Source organism: Ochotona curzoniae, unplaced genomic scaffold, assembly GCF_017591425.1.
Source record: "Ochotona curzoniae isolate NIBS_2020 unplaced genomic scaffold, NIBS_Ocur_1.0 contig_3622, whole genome shotgun sequence".
NCBI lineage: Eukaryota > Metazoa > Chordata > Mammalia > Lagomorpha > Ochotonidae > Ochotona > Ochotona curzoniae.
The window spans coordinates 13,003,759-13,028,186 of NW_024465926.1; the positions used below are offsets into that span (position 1 = coordinate 13,003,759).

At 51.6% G+C, this 24,428-nt stretch overlaps 1 protein-coding gene across 1 annotated transcript in view; it reads right to left on the minus strand.

The window, feature by feature from the left end:
- CDH1 (cadherin 1) overlaps positions 1 to 24,428 on the minus strand; it is a 58,133-nt gene that overhangs the window by 12,591 nt on the left and 21,114 nt on the right. The window contains exons 3-6 of the mRNA XM_040982048.1: positions 5,399 to 5,628; positions 1,428 to 1,571; positions 1,174 to 1,329; positions 368 to 512 (exon numbers count right to left, since the gene is read on the minus strand). Coding sequence (XP_040837982.1) covers positions 368 to 512; positions 1,174 to 1,329; positions 1,428 to 1,571; positions 5,399 to 5,628 — 675 coding nt within the window. The remainder of the gene's footprint in view (positions 1 to 367; positions 513 to 1,173; positions 1,330 to 1,427; positions 1,572 to 5,398; positions 5,629 to 24,428) is intronic.

Genomic DNA, 24,428 nt, shown 5'->3' on the forward strand with positions numbered 1-24,428 from the left:
GGTCAGAGCTCCGACCAAATGCCTGCAACAGCCAGGCACTGGCAGCCCAATCCAGCAAGGCATGGGAACGGTAGCCACACAAGTCAGGATGACCAAGGAGAGAGAAGAGTGTGATGGGAAAGATAGCACCAGTTGAAGGCACCCTGCAGGAACTGGTCTCAATTGGGAGGCCATTCTCACCATCCATTGGAAACATGTTCCTGCAACAGGGATGCTCCTCACATGGGACACACACACACACTCACACACACAGGTTCCCAAGCAAGTTCCGCCCACAGGAAGAGTCAACCTCGGTGACATGACCCCAGACTCCAGCACCCAGGTCACAACGGGACCTGGGCCATGAGGCGCCCTCTGCTGTACAGACCTGGAAGTGCACCCTCCACAACAGATCCCTCGAAGACAGGCTGGGTAAACACCGGCCTGTTGTCGTTCTGATCTGTCACCGAAATCACAATCTCCATGGGGTCCTCGACGGCATTCCCATTGGATGACACGGCATGAGAGAAGAGCTGTGGGGACCAGTGCAGAGTTACTCAGGCCCAGACAAGGAAGGAAAGGTGGAGAATGGCCAGAGAGCTTGGCAGGCTCCTCCAGGCCTGTACTTTCACCCTTAGACCCTTCCAATTTCTTCATGCCTTAGGGGTTGCTTCACTGACATCAGGAGGAGCTGTAACACAGTCACCAAGTCCAATGTTCCCACAAGCACATCAGGCGTGAGCAGGGACCAAGGGGAAAGGCCGGTAAACCAACTTCTTACAAACAGGGTGAAATCCATGCACTCAGGTCCTTCTGGCTGAAGCATGCTGGGACTTTTCTGCATTTGTCTACAACCCATCGCTGTCGTCCTCCATGAACTCTGCCACCTTGCAGCAACCAGGTCCCAGACCAGGTCCCAACCTCCCCGAGTATCACCACTGGCTTCTTTAGGGCCAGGGCAGGTTGACATCCTGGGTCCCCACCTACACGTGGTCCACGAGCACTGTCCTCCCTGTTTTTCTAAGAGAAGAAAAAACTCAGTGTCCCCCCCCCCCCCCCCATGCCCTGTCACTTCTCCCTAGTAGGCTGAGAGCTGTCCAGTGAGGCACCTGCCCTGGGGACACAAGAGGGACACCACACGCCAGCCTTCACCCGGTGTCATCCTGCTGCTGCCCGCTGCCAGGAGGCACTCACAGTGTACTTCGCAATGTGCTCTCGATCCAGAGGCTCTGTCACCTTCAGCCACCCCGTCTCCCTCTCGATGATGAAAACGCCCTCGGGGGGCTTGTCGGCCCCCTGGCCGGTGATGCTGTAGAACACCTGGGTCTCTTTGTCCTTGTTGGATTTGATCTGAGGACAGAAACGAAAAGCCGTGTCGGGCCCCTCCGCCCTCCCTCTCCAGTCCCGCTCTAGGAAATCCCTCCCACATCAGGAACTTCCTTCCGCACCTGAACCAGGTTTTTAGGAAATGGGCCCTTCTCATTTTCTGGGCAACTGATGGGAGGAATGACCCAGTCTCGCTTCTGCCTTCTGAGACCATGGTGGGATTCGGGAAAGGTGAGCACCTCCGGCTGGGTCCCAGTGGGAGAATCCTTCAAAGAAAGAGGAGGAACAAAATGAGAATTCAGCGGAAATTTGGCCCCACAAGGGCACTGCGTGCATGGTTTTAATTTAATGACAGCTTCTCTCACCAATGACATATGCAACCGACATCCTTCCAACAGAACAGTCAAAACGCGATTCATCAATCCCTCTGCCATAATGGATGGGGTTTCCCTGGGACCAGTGCCATGGCACAGCCACCTAAGCCTCCACCTGTGCTGCCAAAATCCCATATAGGTGTCAGTTCAAATCCTGGCTGCTGGGCCCAGCACAGTAGCCTAGTGGCTACTGTCCTTATCTTACACACACTGGGATTCCATATGGGTGCCAGTTCTAATCACGGTGGCCCCCCTTCCCATCCAGCTCCTTGCTTGTGGCCCAGGAAAGCAGTTGAAGACAGCCGAAAGCCTTGGGACCCTACACCCACAGGGGAGACTCGGAAGAAGCCCCAGATTCTGATTTCTGATTGGCTCAGCTCTGGCCATTGTGGCTGCTTGGGGAGTGAATCATGGGATGGAAGATCTTTATCTCTCTATCTTTCCTTCTCTCTGTGTATCTGACTTCCCAATAAAAATAAATAAATCTTAAAAAAAATATTTCCATGTGATGTTATTGAAAAAAAAAAAATCTTTCCTGTTCTTCTTCCTACCCAGCTCCCTGCTAAGAAACTTGGAAAAGCAAAGGAGGCTTGGGCCCCTACCCCATGTGGGAGATCCAAAAGGAGCTCCCAGCTCCTGGCTTCAGAAAGGCCCAGCTCTGACTGCTGCAGCCACTTTGGGAAGTAAGCCAATGGATGGAAGATTCTGTTTCTCTCTCTCTCTCCTTCTTTGTTTCAACTCTGCTTTTCACATAAGAATCTTAACCAAAAAAAAAAGAAAAAAAGAAAAAATAGACAGCATTCCTTTTTCTCCCTCTGGGTACCTGCATCAGGCACACAGCACAATGAGGTTTCAGGGTTTGCTATCAGAACCTGGAAGCAGAGTCCATCTAGGCTACAGAAAGTACTGGTCCCCTTTCCAAGAACACTACAGGGATTTCGTTTCAGAGATGACAACTGCTAGAGGCTCAGGGGTCTTCAATTCATCTTCTTTTTCCATCCTTCCCAGAGATCTGGGGTCCCCAAGCAGAGTTATGGGCAATGGAGCCTGGGAGCTCCTCTGATCCATGTAGAGCTGTTCATCTGAGACAGCAGCAATTTGTATTGAACAGTTTCTGTGCACAGTCACGACTCTGCACACTCAGGGAAACCAGAGCGGAAGAGGGACAGAGATCTTCCAGATGATTCTAACGTCTGCAAATGAGAAAACTCCATCCTCCTCCATCCTCCTGAGACCGTTCAGCCGCGGCCACAGACCATTGTCCGCCAAGTCGGATTCAAGTCCTATTTCCCTGGCGTTCCGCGAGTCAAGATGCACATCACAAAGATGAGAAGCGACCAACGTCACACCTGAACTCTTCCCCGATTCTGCTGGTCCGCACTTGTGCACACACACACACACACACACACACACACACACACACACACACACACAGACATGGGCAGGCCCTTAGGCACACATCACCGCACAGCCCCCTTGGCCCTCCCCGCCCCATGTTTATCTCTTAGGAAAGCAGTCCAGCCGGGTTAAGGCAGGCTCTGGACTCTCAGTCTTCCCTGGGGACGCTCCCTGCCCAGGGCGGAGTCCTTCCCTTCTCAGCATCAAGGTTGCCTCATCTCCAAAGCAGGAATACTATCTTGCCTCTGGGCAGCTGACTAGCCCAGTCCCAGCTACTGTGGACAATTGGAAAGTGGACCATGAAAGGTTCCCTGTTTCTCAAACACAAGAGGATTCTCATAGAGAAAATCTGATTAATCTCTCTTTCGGATAGGTACAACCAATGAGACATACACACAGTAGTTGGTTGAAAATTACATAAAGGTTTCTGAAATGGCAGATAATTAAAGCAGCACATTTTGTGCTTTTTTTTATCCCTTCCCCTTATTGCCCAGGATAACATAGTGATGACTGGAGCTCTGGCAGCCTTCTCGGATCATCTGCTATCCTTCAGGGTGACAAAGCAGAGCAGACAGGAAGAACCCAGGCTGTGGTTGGCTGTGCAGCCTGTCCACTGGAAGTCATGCCTCAGGCTTTCTGGAGTGGCACAAGAGCGTTCTGCACACACCGCTGTGATCTGCAGCTTTGCCTAACGCAGACTCTGAGCCCTCAGTCCCGTTCCGGCAGACATGGACATGGCGGCAAAGCCAGCACAAGCAAATAGGAAATGCTGACTCAACTGTCTTTTTGGTTCTCAGAAGCTTCTATACGCCGCGCTAACTAGAGCTTGGGCTGGTGTTGGGGCGCCATGGGTTAAGGCACTGCATTACTGGCTTAGCCCCTGTCAGAGTCCCAGCAGCCAGCATCCCCAGTTCTCATCTTCAGATCCAGCTCTCTGCAACAGGAAGGTAGCATAAGACACCAGCTTCCACAGTTCCAGCTGCTACAGCCATTTGGGGTGTGAATGACTGGTTGCCACATTTCCCTAAGCTGCTCCACCTTTCAAATAAACGAATCTTACAGAACTCACTGGGCTGAACTTTCTCACAAGAATAATGGGCTAACTGAAGACCCGAGTAGGGAGCAATGTTTATATAGTTCTACTAACATCCTCATTTTTCTGGTCTAGTTATAGAATTGAGAAAAATCAATTAGGGGGGCAACTAAATTTCCATGCCTCTCAGGAGTCTTCAGGGAGCCAAGCAGGAAGCAGGCTCGAAGCCTCCAGAGCCTGGAACCTACTCCCTGCGGACAAGGCAGCCAGAGGAGTCAGGTGACATGTCCCACACCGTGGGAGTGAGGCAGTGCACGTGGCTTTGGGAAGAACCTCCACAAACCTCAAGGATCTAGGCAGACACATGTGCGTCCACCAGCAGCCACTCGGCATGTCCAAAGCTTTGGGGTGGGCAGGGCCCTTGAGTCTGGCAGACCAGAGGTTCAGCAAATGCACTGTGAAGGCTCCCAACTCAAAGCCCCTTGGCTCTGACATGGCCTGAGCAGGTAACTCCAGGCCATGGTGTTCTATTGCAAACAAAAGATTATGAGACAGGTCGTATGAGATCACCTTCAGGCAGTGTGTGTCAGGTCAGGAGCAGCACAAACAAATTCTACCTTTAAGGCTGGGGGCTCACTCCCACAGTGTCTCACCGTATATGTGCCAATGTCCCAGAAACATGAAATCGTTAACGCTTCTGGTCCCAGACATGCTTGGATGGAAGGACACTCAAGCTTTAAGCATGGGGAACTACCGTGTATGTGGCAAGCTTCCATTGCTCCGTTCCCCGCCACTGGGAAGGTACAGAGTGCAGTGAACAGAGAGCCCCCTGCAGTGGTGGGCAGGGTTAGGAGCAGCCGGCAGGGGCGAGAACTTTGCAAATGCCCCGTGTGCTCCCAGCATTTGCCACGTACAGATTCACTCAGCCTCCCACATCAACGCCGCTGCTCAGATCAGCAAACAAAAGAATCAACAGGAAACTGCTTCTCCAGGGTTGCTCAAGTGTCAAATGGCAGGACTGGCATTCCATGTTACACAGGGGGCTGTGCCTTCACCCACCACCCTACTCCATTCAACCCCAACAACAACCCCCTCAAAATCAATTAGGTCAGTTAGACCTGGAGTTCTGGTCTGGGACTGACTTTGTCAAGAGGGATAGGCCAGAGGTAGAGGCAGCACCTGCTGGAGGTACATTGGCAATCCATTCAACATTGCCCAAGTACCCATCATTCGGGCTCTGGATCAGACCACCTGGATCTGAAGGTCAGCACCCATGCCCTCTACGTACATGCGAATGGTGGTGCCGGTGGTTGCGGTGGCGCCCCACAGCCTTCAGCGTGACTCTGGTAGACAGTTTTCGGTAGCTGGAGTCCCAGGCATGGACGTGAAAGATGGTCTCCGGGTTGTGAAGCTGCAGGGGCCGTTTGACTGTGACCACACCGTCTGTGCCCACTTGGAATCGGGAGTCGTCAGAGAAGTAGGCCGTTCTGGGGCGGCCGGTGCAGCCTTCAAAGCTCACTGCAGGACAGAAAAGGCAGTGGGGAGTTAGGAGACCACCAGGGCCAGCAGAGCACTGCACCAGATCCCAAACCCGGGGTGGGGGCAGAACAAAGCCATGGAGTAGGGTGAATATCAGCAGCGGCTTCTTTAGAACCCCACGGCAACTGTGCATAGTGAAAGCAGCACTGTGTCTAGGAAGTCACATACAAACGCACTTCTCAATCCCATTTTCCATGAACTTCAAGAAAGCTACTTATCGGGCCTGGTGTGATAACACAGTGGCTAAGTCCTTGCCTTCACGCACTAGGATCCCATATGCCTGCTGGTGCGTGTCCCAGCTGCTCCACTTCCCATCCAGCCCCCTGCTGTGGCCTGGGAGAGCAGTGGAGAACGGACCCAAAGCCTTGGGACTCTGTATCCACATGCATGGGAGACCTGTAAGAAGCTCCTGGCTTTGGATTAGCTCAGCTCCAGCCATTGTGACCACTTGGGGTCAGGACTACCTACCGATCCTGCAAGTCAGGCTATGTGCAGTTCACATGGCAATGCACAGGTCAGACTATAATGAATGGTGGCACAGCATAGAGAGTAAGCATGGCTTAATGGCCCACAGGGGCTCTGGACCAGCAAGTGCTGTCCGCCACGCCCAAGCTCTGTGACCTGAAGATTTAATCTCCTCGTGTCTCAGTCTACCCATGGGTAAAATGAGGCCAACAAGTCATTACCTGCTAGGGCTATTGTCAGGTACATCAAGTAGTACCTGACACACCATAAACACAACATGAAACTGTGTTAAATGTTAACATTGCTGGGCTGGTGCGCAGCCTCACTATGACAAGTCCTGCATCATACTTCCGAATGTCTGGGTTCTGTTCCTGGCACCAGCACCCGACTCCAGCTGTCTACCAGCACAGACTTTGAGAAGCAGCATTGGTGGCTCAAGCTCCTTAGTTCCTGCCACCCAGGCGGAAGGCCGGAATTACATTCCCTGTTCTGGCTTTACAGGGCAGCCAGAGGTCTCCCACCTGCAGCAACGCAGGCTGGGCTGGGCACTCGGCCTTCTGTCTCCCACCGTGCACATTAGCAGCTAACTGCAATGAGAATTGGAATTGGGTCATCAGAAACTGAATCTCATGGATTTTGAGGGGGTTTTTTTTTTGTCATTGTTTGCTTGTTTGTTTAAGTTTCATTTCTTTAAACACTTTCTCATTAAATTCTTTACTGACTCATAGATCATACAGTAGTTTCATTTTCTTCAGGAAGGTTCTTTTTTTTTTTTTTTTTAAAGATTTATTTTTATTATTTTTTCATTGGAAAGGCGGATATACAGAGAGAGGAGAGAGAGAGAGGAAGATCTTCCGTCCGATGATTCACTCCCCAAGTGAGCGCAACGGGCCGATACTATGCCGATCCGAAGCCAGGAGCCTCTTCCGGGTCTCCCGCACGGGTGCAGGTTCCCAAAGCCTTGGGCCGTCCTCCACTGCTTTCCCAGGCCACAAGCAGGGAGCTGGAAGGGAAGCGGGGCTGCCGGGATTAGAACCGGCGCCCATATGGGATCCCGGGGTTGCAAGGCGAGGACTTAACCACTTGCGCCACCGCGCCGGGCCCTTCAGGAAGGTTCTTGATGTTCATTTCCTCACGACACATTAGTCATTCAGAAGCATGTTAGTTAACTTCATGGCCTTTTTCATAATTTCTTTTTGTCTCCCTGTTGTTGATTTTCTATTGTGCCAGAGCCGGATGAAGCCAAGCGTGCTTCCTGGACTGTGGGTTTCATTTCTCCACAAGGGGGCATCCTTGTACACATTTTTCCGCCCCCAAACCTGGCACTTGCCCCGGACCTTTAGACAATGTTTGCTGGTGAGAGGGTGGGTGTCAGGATTGTGTCCATTTCAAAGAACAGACAGGATGACTGACCGGGGATGGAGGCATTTGGAAGGGATGGGTGAGAAAATAACCTGACACCCAGTAACCAGTAGGTGACAGGACCAGGATCCAGCCACTGAAGGAAGCCAGGATCTGCCAATCCACCCCATAGTAGACGCCTGTACCAAGCCTGGCATCCCACAGGCTGGGTTCACAAGGTACTTTCCAGACAGGACAGGGTCAGGGAGAGGTGAGCAGGCAGCAGCTGCATTCAATGAGATAAGAGGAGACCAAAGGACAGGAGGCAGGGTCTGCCTCTCAGATGAGAGGAACAGCTGCACCACAAGCCCCACCCAGCCGGGGTAGCCTGAAGCAAACTGCTTAACCCTCTGGGCCTCTTCTGCTGGGATGGGAAGGACACCCCTAGCCAAGTCCCATCAAAGTCTGGACCACACCTGGTCAGCTAAAGAGCAGCACAACTGGAGGAGGTGGAGAGGGCAGGATGGAAAAACAGACTTGTTACACAAACAGGTGGAGCAGAATGTCCCTGTCCAGGTAGCCACAACAGAACACCAAGTCCTTACTGCTGGAGCCCATCCTTTAAGTCTGAAGCAAACAAGATGTTTCTCAGAGTTACCAGTGCTGTGGTGTAGCAAGTTAAGCCTCAGACAGATCAAAGCAACCCACATAGGCACTGGTTCTAATTCCAGCTGTTCCACTTCTGATCAAGCTCTCTACTTATGGCCTGCGAAAGCAACATAGGATGATTCAAGGCCTTAGATATTTCGAAAATTTTTCGAAATTTATCAATTTGTTTATTTATTTGAAAGGCAAGAGTTACAAAGAGCAGAGACAGAAAGACCTTCCAATGTTGGTTCACTCTCCAAGTAGCCACAATGACAGGAGCTGTTCCAGTCTAGAGCCAGGAGGTTCTTCTGGGTCTCCCATATGGGTGCAGACTCCCAAGGCTTTGAGCCGTCCTCGACTGCTTTCCCAGGCCATAAACAGGGAGCTGGATGGGAAGTGGAACAGCTGGGACATGAACCAGCACTCATCTGGGATCCTGGTGCTTGAAGGTGGAAGATTAGCTCGTTGAGCCATTGCACCAGCTCCCAACAAATAAATCTCTAGAAAAAAAGAGAACCCTCTCTTGCCACCAGCAAGAACCCTGCAGGGTCTAGGGGCAGTTTGCATACGTGGGGAGCCAGAGCTGCCCTGGATTCCACTCGCCGCAATCCTGATCAAGGCAGTGAAAGCTGAGAACATGAAGAGACTTGCCAAGGGTGGCGGCCGGCAAAACTGAAAATGGTTTTGTAAAGAACTCAAAGCAAGGCACCTCACCTCACAGCACGGGGTCCGAGCTCCACCCTTGCAGAAGTGAGCGTGACAGGGTGCCCCAGCTGGAATTTCTGGGTACTCGTGGAAACCCATCATCACAATAATAGGCAAGACTGAGAGACAACCAGTTCTGGGAGTCTGGGACCACGCGGCTCAGCTACCAGTGCACATGGGAGGCTCAAAAAGCAAGATCCTAGGACACAGGGAGGGGGCATTTCCTGCACACACAAGCCAGCAAGGGACCAAGAAGGACTCTAACCCACCTCCCCTACACTCGGTATTGGGTCCCTTGCACTGAAAACCAAGGGCCCAGATGACCTCACCGGGACCCTCTCCCCAGCTTCAACCATGCTGTACCTTTGGGGTTGTTTCCTGTATTAATCGGAAAACCACCTCCTACCAGCTGGTTCACTCCCCAGTGCCCACAGGGCAGGCAGGAGCTGGGCAACCAGTCCGGTGCTCTGTCACAGAGCCAGAGATTTCAGATTCTGGCCATCACTGCTGCCTTCTTTGGGGGTGGGCGGAGAGGTGCGACCTTAGAAGGAAGCCAGAGCCAGGATTTGAACCCAGGAACCCTAACTGGTACCTCAACTCCCAGGTCAAATGCCTGCCCCGTAGTTACCCTCTGTCGACTAACTCGGTTATAATATCTTAAACCCGTGTGGGAAGCTGACCGGGATCAATCTGAAGCCCTTCACACGTGTTAACTCATACAATCCCAGAACTCGTACAGATGGGGAAAGCAAGGCAGCCAGCAGTGGGCGGGACAGCTGGGACCTGAACAGAGGCCACTGGAGAGCTCGTGCTGCTCCAGGCCTGGGCTCTGCGAGCCGGGGGTCCTCGCGCAGAGCTCTCTGTGTGCAGTTTTCTGACTGAATTCACGTCCTGCCTCTGCTCCCTATCCCCTCCCTCAGGGACTCCTGTCCCTACTTTCTCTTCCCTCTTCCTGTGCAGCAACAGAAATGTACACTTAGAAGCCACAGCAACAAGATATCCAAGGACAGTGTGCTGTCTACATACCCAGGAAGAGGAAGTGGGTCGAGGTGGTGGTGGGAGGCACTTGTGGCTTCGTTAAATCTACAACTAGAATGAATAATTCTTCAGCAACACAATAACCGATTTGGGGGCCAGTGGGTGGTACCAGCATCCCAGATGGGTGCAGAGTCATATCCCACCTGCATCACTTCCAATCCAGCTCCTTGCTAATGGCCTGGAAAAGCAGAAAACGATGGCCCAAGTCCTTGGGACCGTGAACCCATGTGGGAGAACCCCTGTCCATGTTTTTGCTTGGAAATAGCGAGTTCAGCTTCTGCCTGCAATGCTGCTATCCCATGTGGATGCTGGTCCTGGCTGTTAATGTGCTTGGGAAAGCAGCAGAGGCTGGCCCAAAGGCTTGGCATCCTGTATCCACTTGAGAGACCTGCAGCCAGAGCCAAGATCCTGGCTCCTGGCTTTGGCTTCGTCCAGCAAACTCCAGCCAACTGCAGCCATCTAGGGAGTGAACTAGCAGACCAACGATCCCTCTCTCCCTCCTCCACTCTCTGTAACTTTACTGTTCAAATAACAAAAAGCAAATCTTGAACTACAAATTCTTCAACAAATAGTTGTATATTAGGGATAGGTGTTTGACCTAGTGGTCAGAACTCCCCATTCGAGTACCTGGGCGCAACCTCCAGCTGTGGCTCCCAATTCCAGCTGCCTGCCCACATACATCATGAGAGGCAGTGGCGATGGCTCAGGTGGCTGGGCCCCTGTGCCTACTTGGGAGAAGTCCAGAAGTTCCTGGCTCCTGGTTCCAATCTGCCCAGCCCTGCCCACTGGCAGCCATCTGGGGAATGAACCAATGGGTGGAAATGTAACTTTGCATTTCAAACAGATAAACAAGTATCCAAAAAAATTTTTTTTTGTTTCACTGCAATGAACAAAACAAAGTCTCTGCCTAGAGTGTATTACATTCCAGTGCAACACAGGAACACAGGCAATAAGACAGGAACAAGAAGTCTGGCAGGGAGGCGGAGGAAAGACCCCCCCCCGAGGTGTTAGGGTGCACCTTGAGCACCCACCACACGTGTCTCCTACAGGAGGAGGTAAGTGACGCAAGCAACTTGACCCAGGAACATGACCCCAGGGTCTGCACAGGCCAGAGCCCAGCTCAGAAAACAACTCCCTTGGCCGTCAGCTGCCTTTTCAGGCTTCAGCTGGACAGCTCAGAAACAGCAGCACTCAAGAGAAAGCCTCACCCACTTCCATCTCCATCTTCATGCCTGAGTGGTGCTCCCGAGCACTCTGCTAGGGAACCTGGGACTGCTTCCTGGGCCCAGCTTAACACCGAGGGTTGTTTCTGTTTTACAGTAGACACCAGCTGGCAAGGAATCCAAGATCTCAGTTTGGTTTATATGGGGTGCAGAGGTGCACACACTGCTTGAGGCATCTGCATCCCACATCTCCCATTTCGGAGTGCCTGGTTCGAATCCCAGCCTCCCTCCTTCCAGGTTTCCAGCTCCCAGCACTGGCCCTGGGCCAATCTCCATTATAATGGGCATTTGGGGAGTGAACCAGTGAAATCAAAGTACTCGCTCTGGCTCCACTCAGCTCTTTCTCCTTGCTTTCAAATAAACAGAAAGAAGTTGAGGTGGGTACAGTGGGACAGCATGGTGGGACAGCATGTCAAGCCACCGCTTGGAAGGGGGCCTGTTGTGGCATCTCATCTCAGAGTGCTGGTTAGAGTCCCAGCTGCTCCACTTCCAATCCAGCTTCCTGTTAGTGTGCCTGGCAAGCAGCAGAAGATGGCTTGAGGACTTGGGCCCCTCCCACCACAAGGGAGAGCAGGATGGAGTTTCTGGCCTTGGGCTTTAGGATGGCCCAACCCAGACTTTTGCAGCCACTTGAGAAGTGAGTCAACCTGTCTCCCTTTCTCTCTGTCACTCTACCAACAGTAAAAAGAAGGGAGTACAGCAAGAAGCAGCAACTGAACCCCATTCCAACAGGAAGCTGTGAGCAGCCCTGCTGCGGCTGTCGGTGGGACGCCGGGACGCCTGCCCTGGCATAGGGGTCCTCCGGGGGCTCCAATCCTTCCCAGGGCTGCGGGTCCAGGAAGAGCATTCCTGCGGGCAGGTTGGGCAACAGCAGGGCTGTCTGCTCATCAATGAGAAGCGATGCCTCCCCGCTCTCCCTTTGTGCGGGTTCCCTGAGGCCAGGGAGGGCCGCCTGCTTGGGATTCCTGCCCTGCTGAGTCCCTCCCCCTGCCCACAGGAGGGGCTGCTGCGCCAAGGTGAGGCCCTTCCCAGTCTGCAACAAGCACAGGAACCCTAACTTTCCTGCCAGGATTTGTTTATTTGAAAGGCAAAATTACAGAGAGAGGGAGACAGAAAGAGAAATAGATAGAGGAGGTCTTCTTTCTGCTGGTTCATTTCCCCAAACGGCCAAAATGGCTGGAGCTGGGCTGGTTTGAAGCTGGGAACCATGAGCCTCTTCTAGATCTCCGCTGTAGGTGCAGATGCCCAAGAACTTGGGCCATCCTCTGGCTTTCCCAGGGTGTAAGCAGGCAGCTGGGTGGGAAGTAGGACAGCCGGAACTCAAACCAGCACCCATATGGGATGCTGATGCAGCAGGTGGCAGCTTCACCCGCTACATGACAGCACTGCTTCTGTGGGGAACTTAATAAAAGTTCCCATGCCTGGACTCTGCCCCAGACTGATACAGCCCAGCGTAAAGGTGTGGTTTAAACTTCCACCAGGTGTTTGTAGCAGTCCCTCATGGGAACAGAGCATAACTGTATGAAAGACTGCCCTCAGCAGGGACAAGAGGAGAATCAAGTTATTTCACAAGCCACAACGGTGGGATTACTCAGTGAAGGCCCAGAGATACGATGGGAGCCTCCCCAGGTCACACAGCAGTGACCGCTGAGTGCGAATTAAAGGGCTGGCTGGCCCCCTGGCATTGGCCTGGGCCAACCCGAACTGCTGCAGTCATTTGGGGAGTGAACCAACAGATGGAAGATCTGTCTCCTGCTCTCCCTGTAACTCTGCCTTTCAAATAAATAAACCTTTAAAACAGCAAGAGTAAATTCACAAAGTAGCTTGGTTCTCACAAGACTGCTGAATCCACAGACGACTTCTCCACAAAATATACAACTTGGCAGGCATGGGCTTGGTGCAGTGGTTATGCGCTGCTTGGGAAGGTGGGATGCACAGACCCCCATCAGAGTCTCTGGCTTAAGTGGTTCAGCTCCCTTTCCAATCCAGCCACCTGCCAGTGCACACCCTAAAAGGCAGCAGGTGGTGGCTCAAGCGGGTGGGTCCCTGTTCCCTACTTGGGAAACCAAGAGTAAGTTCCAGGCTGTCAAGCTTTCGTCTGGCCCAGCTCTAGCCGTTTCAAACATTTCTGAAATGAATAATCAGGTGAAAGTTTCTTTCCTTTCTTCTTTTTGAATTAAAGAAGTAGATTTTAAGAAAATATGAACACAGTCCAGCTAGGTACAGGCACCAACACAGAGCCACATTTCCCAACACTTCCAGACGCACCACCTGTGGCCCTTGGCTGTGAAAACGCAGTAGAAAGTGTGTGGAATTCGGAATGACTGAATCATGAGCTAACTCAGGAACGAGAGCTGGCCATGCTTTCTAAGGAAGCACAAGTACGAGGCTTGCGCTATTTTCAAATGTAGGTCGCACTGGAAAGGCTTGGGCCCTCTGTCCCAACCTTTGAAGCAAAACTCTTAAAACAGCCCCCAAAGACAGCTGGAGCTGCAGGAGCAGGCATTTCCCACAGGCTGCAGGTCACATGCGGCCGCAGATGACTGCGCAACAAGTGCGCACTTGTCCGGCTGAGCTGCCAAGGGCAGGCATTTTCTGGGCCGCTGGATGCCAACGTCGGTTTTCTTTACCCAGAACAAGGAAGCATTGATGCGAAAGGCAGCAGCTTCCAAAAGCATCTGCAGAATCCACGCCAAGGGCTGGGGAGGTAGGAGCCCCCGTGCCTTTGCTCAGCCTGCCGAGAAACCCACGCTGCATCCCTCAGAACACTCTGCCTTCAGTGCTCATGGCAAACAGAAGAACCAGAGGAAGTAAGGAGGAAGCTGAGCCCACAGATGTCAGACGCTGGGGACGACCACAGGCCACCCAGCTGACTCTCATAAAGGCTCGGCTGCTCCATCTGCACAAGGAGCTGTATGGTGTCTGTCTCACTGGTGACTGTCCAACTCTTCACTTTCCGGGTTACCGCTCCTACAAAGGACTCTACCACAGGCCGTCTCCTGCCCTCTTTCAATTTCCAGGTGTAATCAGGAACTGGAACTAACAGGGGGCTACTGCGGTGCCACTCGGATGTTCACATCCTGTATCCGAATGCACTTGTATTTCTGATCCAGCTTCCTGCAGAGATGCCTGGAAGGCAGCAGCATCTGTCGGACGACCTGGATGCAATTCAAGCTCCTGGCTTTGGCCTGGTCCGGCTCAAGGAATTACAGGCATTTGGACAGAGTGAACCAGCGGATGGGAATTTTTAAATTTATTTTTATTTGGAAGACATTTATAGAGATGAGGAAGACAAAAAAAAAAAATCTTCCACCTGCTGGTTCACTGTCCAAATGACCACAGTGGGAACCAGAAACTTCTTCTAGATGTTCCATGTGGGTACCAGGGTCCCCAGGACTTGGGCCATACTCCGTTCCTTTCTGAGACCATAAGCAGGGAGTTGGATAGAAGGCAAAGCAGGCAGAACACAAACCAATGCCCACATGGGATGCTGGCATTTGCAATCAGAGGATTAGCATGATGAGCCACTGTACAAGCTCCAGATCTCTTTCAAATAAATAAGCTTTAAAAACAGGAAACAAATACTATGAGAGGATACAGTTGCTTAGCCTGATGGTTAAGATGCCTACGTTCCAGGACCAGTGCTACAGTCTAGTGACTAAATCCTCACCATGCATGCACTGGGGTCCCAAATGGGTGCATGTTCGTGTCTTGATTGCTCCACTTCCCATCCTGGCTTTGGATCAGCTCCAGCCAGTCAGTCACTTGGGGCCAGAATCAGCAGACAAAGATTTTTCTGTCTCTCCTTCTCTCTGTAGCTGCTTTTCCAACACATTTTTTTTTTTTTTTTTGGAAAGTCAGATATACAGAGAGGAGGAGAGACAGAGAGAAGATCTTCCGTTCGATGATTCACTCCCCAAGTGGCCACAACAGCAGGTGCTGTGCCGATCCGAAGCCAGGAGCCAGGAACCTCCTCCAGGTCTCCCATGTGGGTGCAGAGTCCCAAGGCTTTAGGCCGTCCTCGACTGCTTTCCCAGGCCACAAGCAGGGAGCTGGATGGGAAGTGGAACTGCTGAGATTGGAACAGGTGCCCATATGGGATCCCGGTGTGTTCAAGGCGAGGACTTTAGCCACTAGGCCACGCCGCCGGGCCCTCCAATAAATCTTAAAATGCCTATGTCTCATAACAGAATACCCGGGCTCAGTGCAATGCGCAGCTGTGGCTCCTGTCCCAGCTCTCTCCTGCCACCTGTTTGGGAGACTCAGCATGAGTTCCCCTACTTGTGGCTTCAGCCTCAGTCTTGGCTGTCTTGGACATCTGAGAGAACCACTGTGAAAGTGGATGTTCTTTCTCATTAAGAAGCCACAAGCACACGAACGAACTCATACACAGCTGTGGAATGAGCTTCAAGGTAGAGGAGGGTACAGGTGCATCAGCACAGGGAATGAACACAATGCAGGGTATGCTACCTACCCCTACAGCAACAGCGTCTCATGTGAGTCCTAGTTCATATCCCGGCTGCTCCACTTCCAATCCAGCTCCCTGCTAGTATGCCTGAGAAGACAGCCAAACGTGGCCTAAGTGTTCAGGTCCCTGCACCCACATGGCAGACCTAGAGGGAGTTCCAGGCTCCTAGCTTCAGCATGGCAGTTGTGGTCATTCTGGGAGGTGAATGTGTGGGTGGAAGATCTCTCAGCCTTTTCTTCTCCATGACTATGCTTTTCAAATTTAAAAAAAAAAAAAAAAAGTCTTCACAAAAGCATGTTCACATTAGCTTCTACTTCCATTCAGGATTTTAAGAGGAGCTGAAAGTGAGGCTGAAGGATTGGGTGGGTGGACGCTGTGACTGAGAATAGAACTTTCCACTCTACACTTTAACTACTTTTTTTCCTAGCCATACAAACGTAACACCCACTCATTAAAAAAAAAAAAAAACCCTGTAGGGGATCCTATGTCAAGTGCTCACTACTTACCAAAGCCACGGGCCAATAAGAAAGTATGCGTCAGGGGACCTAGACCCCTCTGAGAATCTCACGGCTGGGGGCCATTAAGTGCTGGAGTATGAGCAGTGTGACCCTCACATGACCGGGAAAGGAAGGGGTGCAGAAGAGGGCACAGCGGTCAGCTGGTTTGGCAGGCAGCATGCTAGACGCAGAGTTGAGTGGCCAGCCCCTGGCGTTCTTTCCGCGCTCGTTTTCCCATCTGTGACGCACGGGAGGCATGGCGGGGCTGCAGGGGCTCATGGTCAGTGGGCAGCAGCATGACTCTCTCGGGACCATCCCGACTGCGCTTGTGGATTTCACAGGCTCCAGTGTTGTCTTCTGGGGAGGGCACTGGACCTGGTGTTGCTTGGATCACTGGCACCCCAAGCCAGAGCACTGGAGCCCCAGCCCCACTCCCAAGTCTAGCTTCCTGCTAGCAATGCACCCTGAAGGCAACAGGTGACAGACCAGATCCATAGGTCCTTGCCAGGCACACAGAAGCCCTAGACTAGAACCCTGGCTCCCAACTGCAGGCTGGCCTTGCCCTGGCTGCTGAGGGCATTTGGAAAATGAACCAGCAAATGGGAGCTGTCTGTGCCTAAGTCTCTGGCTCTCAAGTACATGGAAAATAATAAAAAATAAAGTAAAAAATAAATAAATAAATAAATAAATAAATAAGCTTTCAGCAAAGCTCACTCCCATGGCTTTACATAGATGTATACAAGCAGACAGGGGAGTCACTTGAGGCTTGTTTACATCAGGGAAAGACTGAGTAATGGGCTCAGCAAGTGACAGGCAACCATGCAACAGAACACGAGGGGGAGATTGAAAATGGGAAGCTGCTATAAGGGAATCAGAGGGCTAATTAGCCCAACAGACTAACCTTCTACTTTCAAGCACCAGCACGCCATACAGGCACCGGTTCATGTCCCAGATGCTCCACTTCCCATCCAGCTCCCTGCTTAGGACCTAGCAAAGCAGCAGTGAATGACCCAAGTCCTTGGGACTCTGCACCCACGTGAGGGGACCCAGAAGAAGCTCCTGGCTCCTGGCTTCAGATTAGCTCAACTTGTGGGAGCTAATTTGGGGAGTGAACCAGGGGATGGAAGATCTTTCCCTCTGTTTCTCCTCCTCTGTAACACTGCCATTCAAATAAAATTAAATAAATCTCTTTTTACTTCCTCTTCCATGTTTTAATTTTTAAAATTTTGATGATGTTTTTATAGTTGGTCAGGGTGGGAAAGGTCGAGAATTAGGACAAAGTGGATGAAACTATTGTTTCCAATTTTTTCCTCCTGTATCTGGGGGAAGTTGTATCTCCCCTGGGAGCAGCTGCACCCAGCCTCCCAATCACCTCAGCACCCCACTGAGGCTTGAGTCTGCAGACCAGCGTCAAGGGAGGAGTGAGGTCCCTCGGAATGATGGGTAACAGCATGGGCGTCTGGGGGCTGCACTTCACAGCATCTCAAAGGCACCTCAGACCCCAGGAGAGGACCTCTGGGCAGGAGCCTGCTGAGGGCACAGTGCTTCGAGGGAGGAGCTGAAGGGAGTCAGCTTGTTTCCAGTGCCCCTCCGCCCACCTGCAGATACGTAACTGCAAGCCTCCAGCCTGCACGTTCTCACACAGGTGGGAGTGGGGCCAGGATGGTCACCAGGGGAGCAAGAACAGCACAAACAGGGATTCTTGTCCCTCACAGGCCCAGGTCGGCTCTCTTGGCTTATTTCAACACAGAGCTCTCCCATGCACCAGCTCACTCTCCAAATGACTATCAGCTGGGGCTGAGCCAGGCCAGTTCCTGGAGGCCAGAAGATCTGGTTCTCACACATGCATGGCAGGGTTCCAGCTCCTTGAGCCATCACTGCTGCAGGAAAATGGGAGTGGAGCCAAGACTTGAAATCTGGCACCTGGGCAACACCTTAATGCCTGCCCCTAAGTTCAGTTTTCAAATCCTGGGCCATCACCTCTGCAGTCTCCCTAAGCCTCGTGGAAACCATCCCAGCCCCTTTCTGAGTCTGCTACCACCACTGTCATGTCATGCTTTGCCTCTTGTGAACACAGAGTCCTCAGAGTTCCCTGATTGTTCCCCAGAGGAAAAGCAAATTCACCCCAGCCAACAGCCTATACAGGCTCCTAAGTCTGCACTGCTTCTACTGCATTCCCTGCTGCCTGAGATGTTCGGCCCCAAACAGCGGGATAGGCCCACCCCAGCTCTCTCCTAGTCTTACTAAAACAATCTTTCCTACAAGGTCACCTGCACACAAGTATACATCATTCAATTTATTTATTTCTGCAGAAAGAGAGAAAGTGAGAGAAAGATCTTCAGCCACCTGATGCCTCCCAGGGTGCACATTAGCAGGAAGCTGGAGTGGTAGCAGGTGGGACTCCAGCCCAGGGATGAACAGGATACCAGCACCCAGACCTGGAGCTTAACCCTTGTGGACCATGGAGTTTTTAAAAAACTCCTCATATCAGCCCTGATTCCCAGGATCCAGTTATATCCTACAAATGTCACTTCTGATCCAGCTCCCTGCTCAAGTGCCTGGGAAGGCAGCCGAAGACAGAGGCCAGGATGGAGTTCCAGGCTCTTGGCTTCACCCCGGACATTGCAGCCATTTGGAGAGTGAACCAGCAGGTGACTTCGCCCTTCTAACTCTGCCTTTCAAATAGATAAATCTTTCAGAGCAAACAAAAGGCTCCCCGCTGTACCCAGCACTCTTGTCTCTTCTCCAGAGCTCACACCATCTGATTTCTGTTTACCACTCAGGCAAACTGAGGTCAGCCTCACCAGGGAAGGGCAGGGAATGCCCAGTGCAGCACTTATCACAACACAGAATCCAAGTGCACCTTCCCAGCTGCCCTAGGGAGAAGTGACTACCCTCCCCACACCCCATCCCAGGTCCCCCAGTGTGTACCACATGGACCTCCGTTGCTCTCTGCCCTTTTTATCTGTTCTGTACCATGTGCCGCCCTAGCTTCTCTCTGCCTTTCCCTCACTGCACAGGAGTTCCACTGGATACTGCGTTGAATCCCACAGAGCAGGTGGCAAGAAGAGGTGCTGACAGGGCAGGTGGTGCTGGCCAAGCCGGCTCCATACCTGGGCTCTCCAGTTCTGGCAAAACCCGAAAGTCAGCCTGACCATCCCCAAAGGCCTTAACTTGCTTCACTAAGAGCAACACCTTGGGGCATTCGTTCCCAGGGGAGTCCACGAAGACACAAACCTCTTCTCAGTCCAGTCCTGTCCACGAAACCTTAATAGGCCCAGCGCCTCTGTGAACACTTCCCCTTCTCATCCTGCTGACCGGGGCAGGACACAGAACCGCCAGTCTACGCTCTCTCTTTTAAGCACCCTTTTAAGCCATTAGCTCCAGCTCATCTGGAAAGCTGGCCCTGCCTGCCGCCGGCCTTTTGATTACACAATACATCAAACCCAGCCCCATGTCCATTTTCTCCCACAGGTTGAGGGGAAGCCACAGCTTCCCAGCATCCCTTGTGCTCATGACAAAGCTGCCATGGAGGTCCTGGGAGGAGGGCAGTGAAGTTGCTGGCTTCAGCTCGGCCCCAGTTCCACCAACCTGCTAGGGAAGGGAACCTCCCAGCTAATACCTCAGTCCCTCTCTACAGACATTTTTTAAAAACCACACCACATGAGGTTCATGAAGATAAAGCCTACGGTTTCTGTTGTCTTTAGCACGGCTGCTCCTGAGTGTACACAGCCACTGGCACTTTCCTTTCCTCACCACCCCCCACCCCACACCTGGGAGAAAGAAACCCCATGCCTGCTTGGACCGCATCCCAATCCCCCTTTTCCCTGGCACTCACCCACTTTTTGTCCCCATGAAACCTCCCATTTGGACACTCCACGTTCCAGTTCCCACCATGCAGCCTTCTACCTCCAACACCACCCTGTGGTGCCGGTGGATCAGGACCCCATTCCTTGTTACGAACAAATAACACTCAGTGACGTGCGGACAGTTAGCAAATGTCTGGACGGTTTCTGCTTTCCAGCTCCTATGACTAACACTGCTCTGAACATCTGCGTACAGGCCTCTGCATCGCCCTATTTCTTAGGTTACTTGGGATCCAGACCTAGGAGGGAGACAGCCATGTCCTTGGGGACACCACCTTTTGGGGAGGAATCACACGGGTTCCCACAGCAACTGCACGGTTTTACACTCCTACCCAGGTGTGGGAGTGCACCCCTACCCCACTTCCCTAGTCTCACCAACCCTTGTCATTTTCTGTTCTGTCTTCTTTGAGAAGTGGTTTTCTGGTCAGGGTTTTGCTCACCATCCTTCAAAGAAAACAAGTCGCCTCCCCCAGATCACCACACCCGACAGACACAGGCCTGCAGGCAACCTTGGCTAAAGGCTGTGGTGGAGGTGACGATTAATAATCATTATAATAATAATCACAGATGTAGCAGCAGCAGCTAGCACTTGCAATAGCAGACTGGGCGGACTCCCAACACCCCTCGTGTCACCCTCACAATAGCTATATAAAGTCAGGGTTACTCTTGTCTCCATTAGACAGATGACAGAACTGAGGCACATGGAGGTCAGGTAACTTGCCTAAGGTCTCATGACACATAGGATACTGAAATTTGAACCCAACCAGCCTGGCCCAGAGCACACAGCCTTGACTATTACACAAGAGGTTTTCTAGCCCAAGAAGCCTGTTGAGAAAGCCCTGGGCAAGGTAGGAAAAACAATGCCCACCACCTGCCCGCTGCCCCCCTAGGTGGACCCTACTGGGTCCAGCTCTCCTTCCCTGCTGGTGGTGACACAGCCTTGTTTGTACCAACACTGCGTTTATGATGGGGCAATGAGCAAGCAGGCGAGACAGCATAGTGGTGACGGAGCTCAATTCTACCACTCACACCTCCATCAAGTTGAGTCACTCATCCCACTGTTTCCTCACCTATAAAACGGGTCTAACGGCAATATCCAAACCCTCAGACTACTGTGACGGTTACATGAGAAGTACGCGATGTAAAAGGACTAGCACAGGGCCAGTGGTGAAGCGGGTTGAGCTGCCACCCAAAACGCCAGCATTTGTATGGTGCCAATTTGAGACAGCTGCTCCACTTCCGATCCAGCTCCCTGTAAAATACATGGGAGACCCGGAAGGAACTCCTGGCTCCCGGGTTTGGACCGGCCCAGCCCCCGTCATTTGGAGACTGAACCAAAAGATAGAAAATCTAACTCTACCTTTCAAGTAAAAAATACTAGTAAATTCTTAAATCTTATTAAAAAAAAAAAAAGGAGGGACTGGCACAAAGCCTATGGGATTTTAATCACAAGTCTATTTTGCTGAAGACCTAGTATAACCCTGCCAGGCACCCTGGGGGAGCACACACTTGGCAGCTGCTCTTATTCAGCCAATGCTAGATCTCTGATCACTAGAGAAAGCAAGCAATGCTACCTGCTACCCCACGGAAAGAGATACAGAATAGCTGTGACGGGGACTTTTTAAAAGCTTGCACTTCTAAATTTCCCTTTGAAGGAGTCTATGGAAATGGAAAGAGGGGCATTTAGTGAAAGCAGGTGCCCAACCAAGAGTTTTAGAAAACGCTGCCACCTGGGCTGACAGCATCCTAACCCTGAGGTCTCATTATCAGGCTCCACCCAAAATCAAAACCTTTAGTTCCTTTTGACAATGACACTCTGACACTGTCTGTTTTGTGCGAGTTGGACACTTCAGATCTCACGAGGTTGTTACGGGGGAGAAATTATGAGAAGCCTCTGTAAATTACAGACTGGAATTGCACGTGGAACTGGTGTATGCAAGAATATCGTATACAAGAAACCCACGTGCTTACACTCAGAAAACTGGCAATGACAAACTTCTGGGAGAATGCAGTCCCAAAGCCAGGAGAAAAGGAAGCTGCAAGCCAGTCAAAGGGCAAACACACCTTTCCTCCTCACAGCCCCTGCAGGGCACCCAGGAGCCGGGGTTGGAGATGGTTTGCCAGCAAGGTTCTCAAATAAACATTCTTGGGATGACTGGGGAGATTTGAATATGCACGGGGTGTCAGAGGACACTGTGAATTCCCTGAGGTGGTGGTGATGGTGTGAGGACTGAGATGGTAACTCCCTGTGGGGAGACAGGCTAAAGTCTCCATAGAATCAGGCAACTTGTCCGGAACAGGCTTCCAAATGGCACACAGAGTGAGTACATGCACACACTCCTAAAGCAAACGATAGCGCTCATTGGAAAACCAGAGTGTGGGGTTGCATGTGCCATAACAGGCTAAGCCTCTGCCTGTGGTGTGGGCATTCCATGTGGGCACCGGTTCACGGCCCCGATGTTCCATTTCTGACTCAGCTCCCTGCTTATGGTCTGAGAAGGCAGTGGATGATGGCCCAAGTCCTTGGGGCCCTAAACCCACACTCAAGATGCCAGAAGCTCCTGGCTTAGATCAGCCCAGTTCCAGCTACTGGAGCTGCTTGGGGCCATTTGGATCCATTTGATGGCTGAACCAACAAATGGAAGATCTTTCTCATCTCTCCTCCCTATAACTCTACCTTTCAAATAAAAAATAAGCCTAAAAATCAGAATGTGTGCATTGAACCATTCAGCATCTTGTATGTATTTATAAATCTTTTTTTTTTTTTTTGAAAGAAAGGGAGGCATTCTTCAAATGTCTACAAGAGCCAGGGTGGGTCAGGTCCAAGGCAGGAGCTGGGGACACGGCCTGGGACTCCCACCTGAGTGGGTCATCTCCTGCTGTCTCCCAGCGTATGCATCAACAGGAAGCTGGACTCAGGAATAGAGCCAGGCACTTGGATGTGGGAAGCTCAAGTCCCAAATGGCAGATCAACAACTCAGCCCAATGTTCTCCCTTTCTTTCTTTTGTGTTTTTAAAACTGTTCCCTAATTATAAGTTTGGGAGATGGGAGGAACCAAACAGGTTACATGTTTATTGAAGATTTGATCAGCACTGGTATTCAGCCAGACCACACTGACACCCACCGTTGCACCAGTGGTTTGAAATATTCAGGATGTCATCTTAGGGGGTAAGCAACCTGCCCAGTCCCCACACCCCTGCCATCGACTGTAAATTAAGTTCCCGATGCACCAAGTATCACAAAACATTTTAAAATCTAACTCCTGAACATTTTCATTGCTGGATATAAAGGCAGGATAGCAGAGAGTGAGAAAGAAACAAAGAAATCTTCCATCACTCCCCAGTGGTCACCACAGCTAAGTCTGGGCCAGACCCATGCTGGGAACCTGACACTTCACTGTGTCCTGTGTGTGACTCGGGCCATCTTCTGCTGTTTTCCCAGGCGCATCAGCAGGATGTGGATCTGAAGTCAAGCAGCCAGGCCATTGAAGAGGCACCCATAAGGGATGTCACTGCCAAAGGCAACGGCTGTGTCCTCTATGCCAACACAGACCTCTGATGATGCTTGTTATAAAAATACTAATGTGTTCCATCATTTATGTTGTCCACAGGGTCTTCAAGAAGTTCATGGGGAAAAGTGGATTGCAAAAAACTGCATGGATTTCAAAATTTCATTCCATTTTCCAAGACCATTTAAGTGCCCTCATAATCCTAGCACTGAGAGTAACAGGGACTCTGCCACTTGAGCCATTACTGCTGCCTCCCACTGCATTAACAGGAAGCTACAATGGGAGCGGTGTTGGGACTCCAACTCTCATCTGGGGTGTGGGTGTCACAAATGCTGTCATAAGGGGCCAGTGTTGTGGCAGAGTAAATGAAGCCACCACCTTTGACAAGCACACTTTCCCATAGGCCTGGTGGGTTTTACGGAGTTATTTTATGCAGCAGGGCATCTTCTAGAAAAGCCCAAGTCATGTTATAGCAGAACTGACTGTACTTCCTATCTCCTGGGGTACAGGATGAGGTAGACACACAACCTGTAAGCAGGAGCCTGCAGGCCGGGGGCCAGGATATAAGTACTCGGGAAGGGTCAGCTCTTACACTCCCTCTGAGTGTGCAAACAGCCGCCTGCAGTATAGAAGACGGTCGGCTTTGAAAGGCCTATGGCTTGTAAATCTCAGAGGGCTAATTAAAGAGACATACTTCTCTCCCACGAGGTTGGGGAGGGGTGGCAATTGTTCAAACCATAAATTAGGCAGCTCTGCCCTTCCATGCCTGGCAGGGTGACCTGTTGTGCTAGGAGGCAGTAAACTACTAGCCACAACAGGACAACATGGGGCCAGGGTTGAGATAAAGAGCCTGCATCCAACCCTTACTTACATCAGAGCCACTGGAGTATCAAGTGATTTAAGAGTCCCCAGTCAGAGGTCAGATGACCCCAGTTTAAATTGCGGCCACACACTATCACTTCATCTCAGACAGGTGATGTCTCCTTTCCTGGCCAACAGAGACAGCAGGGAGGGGTGGA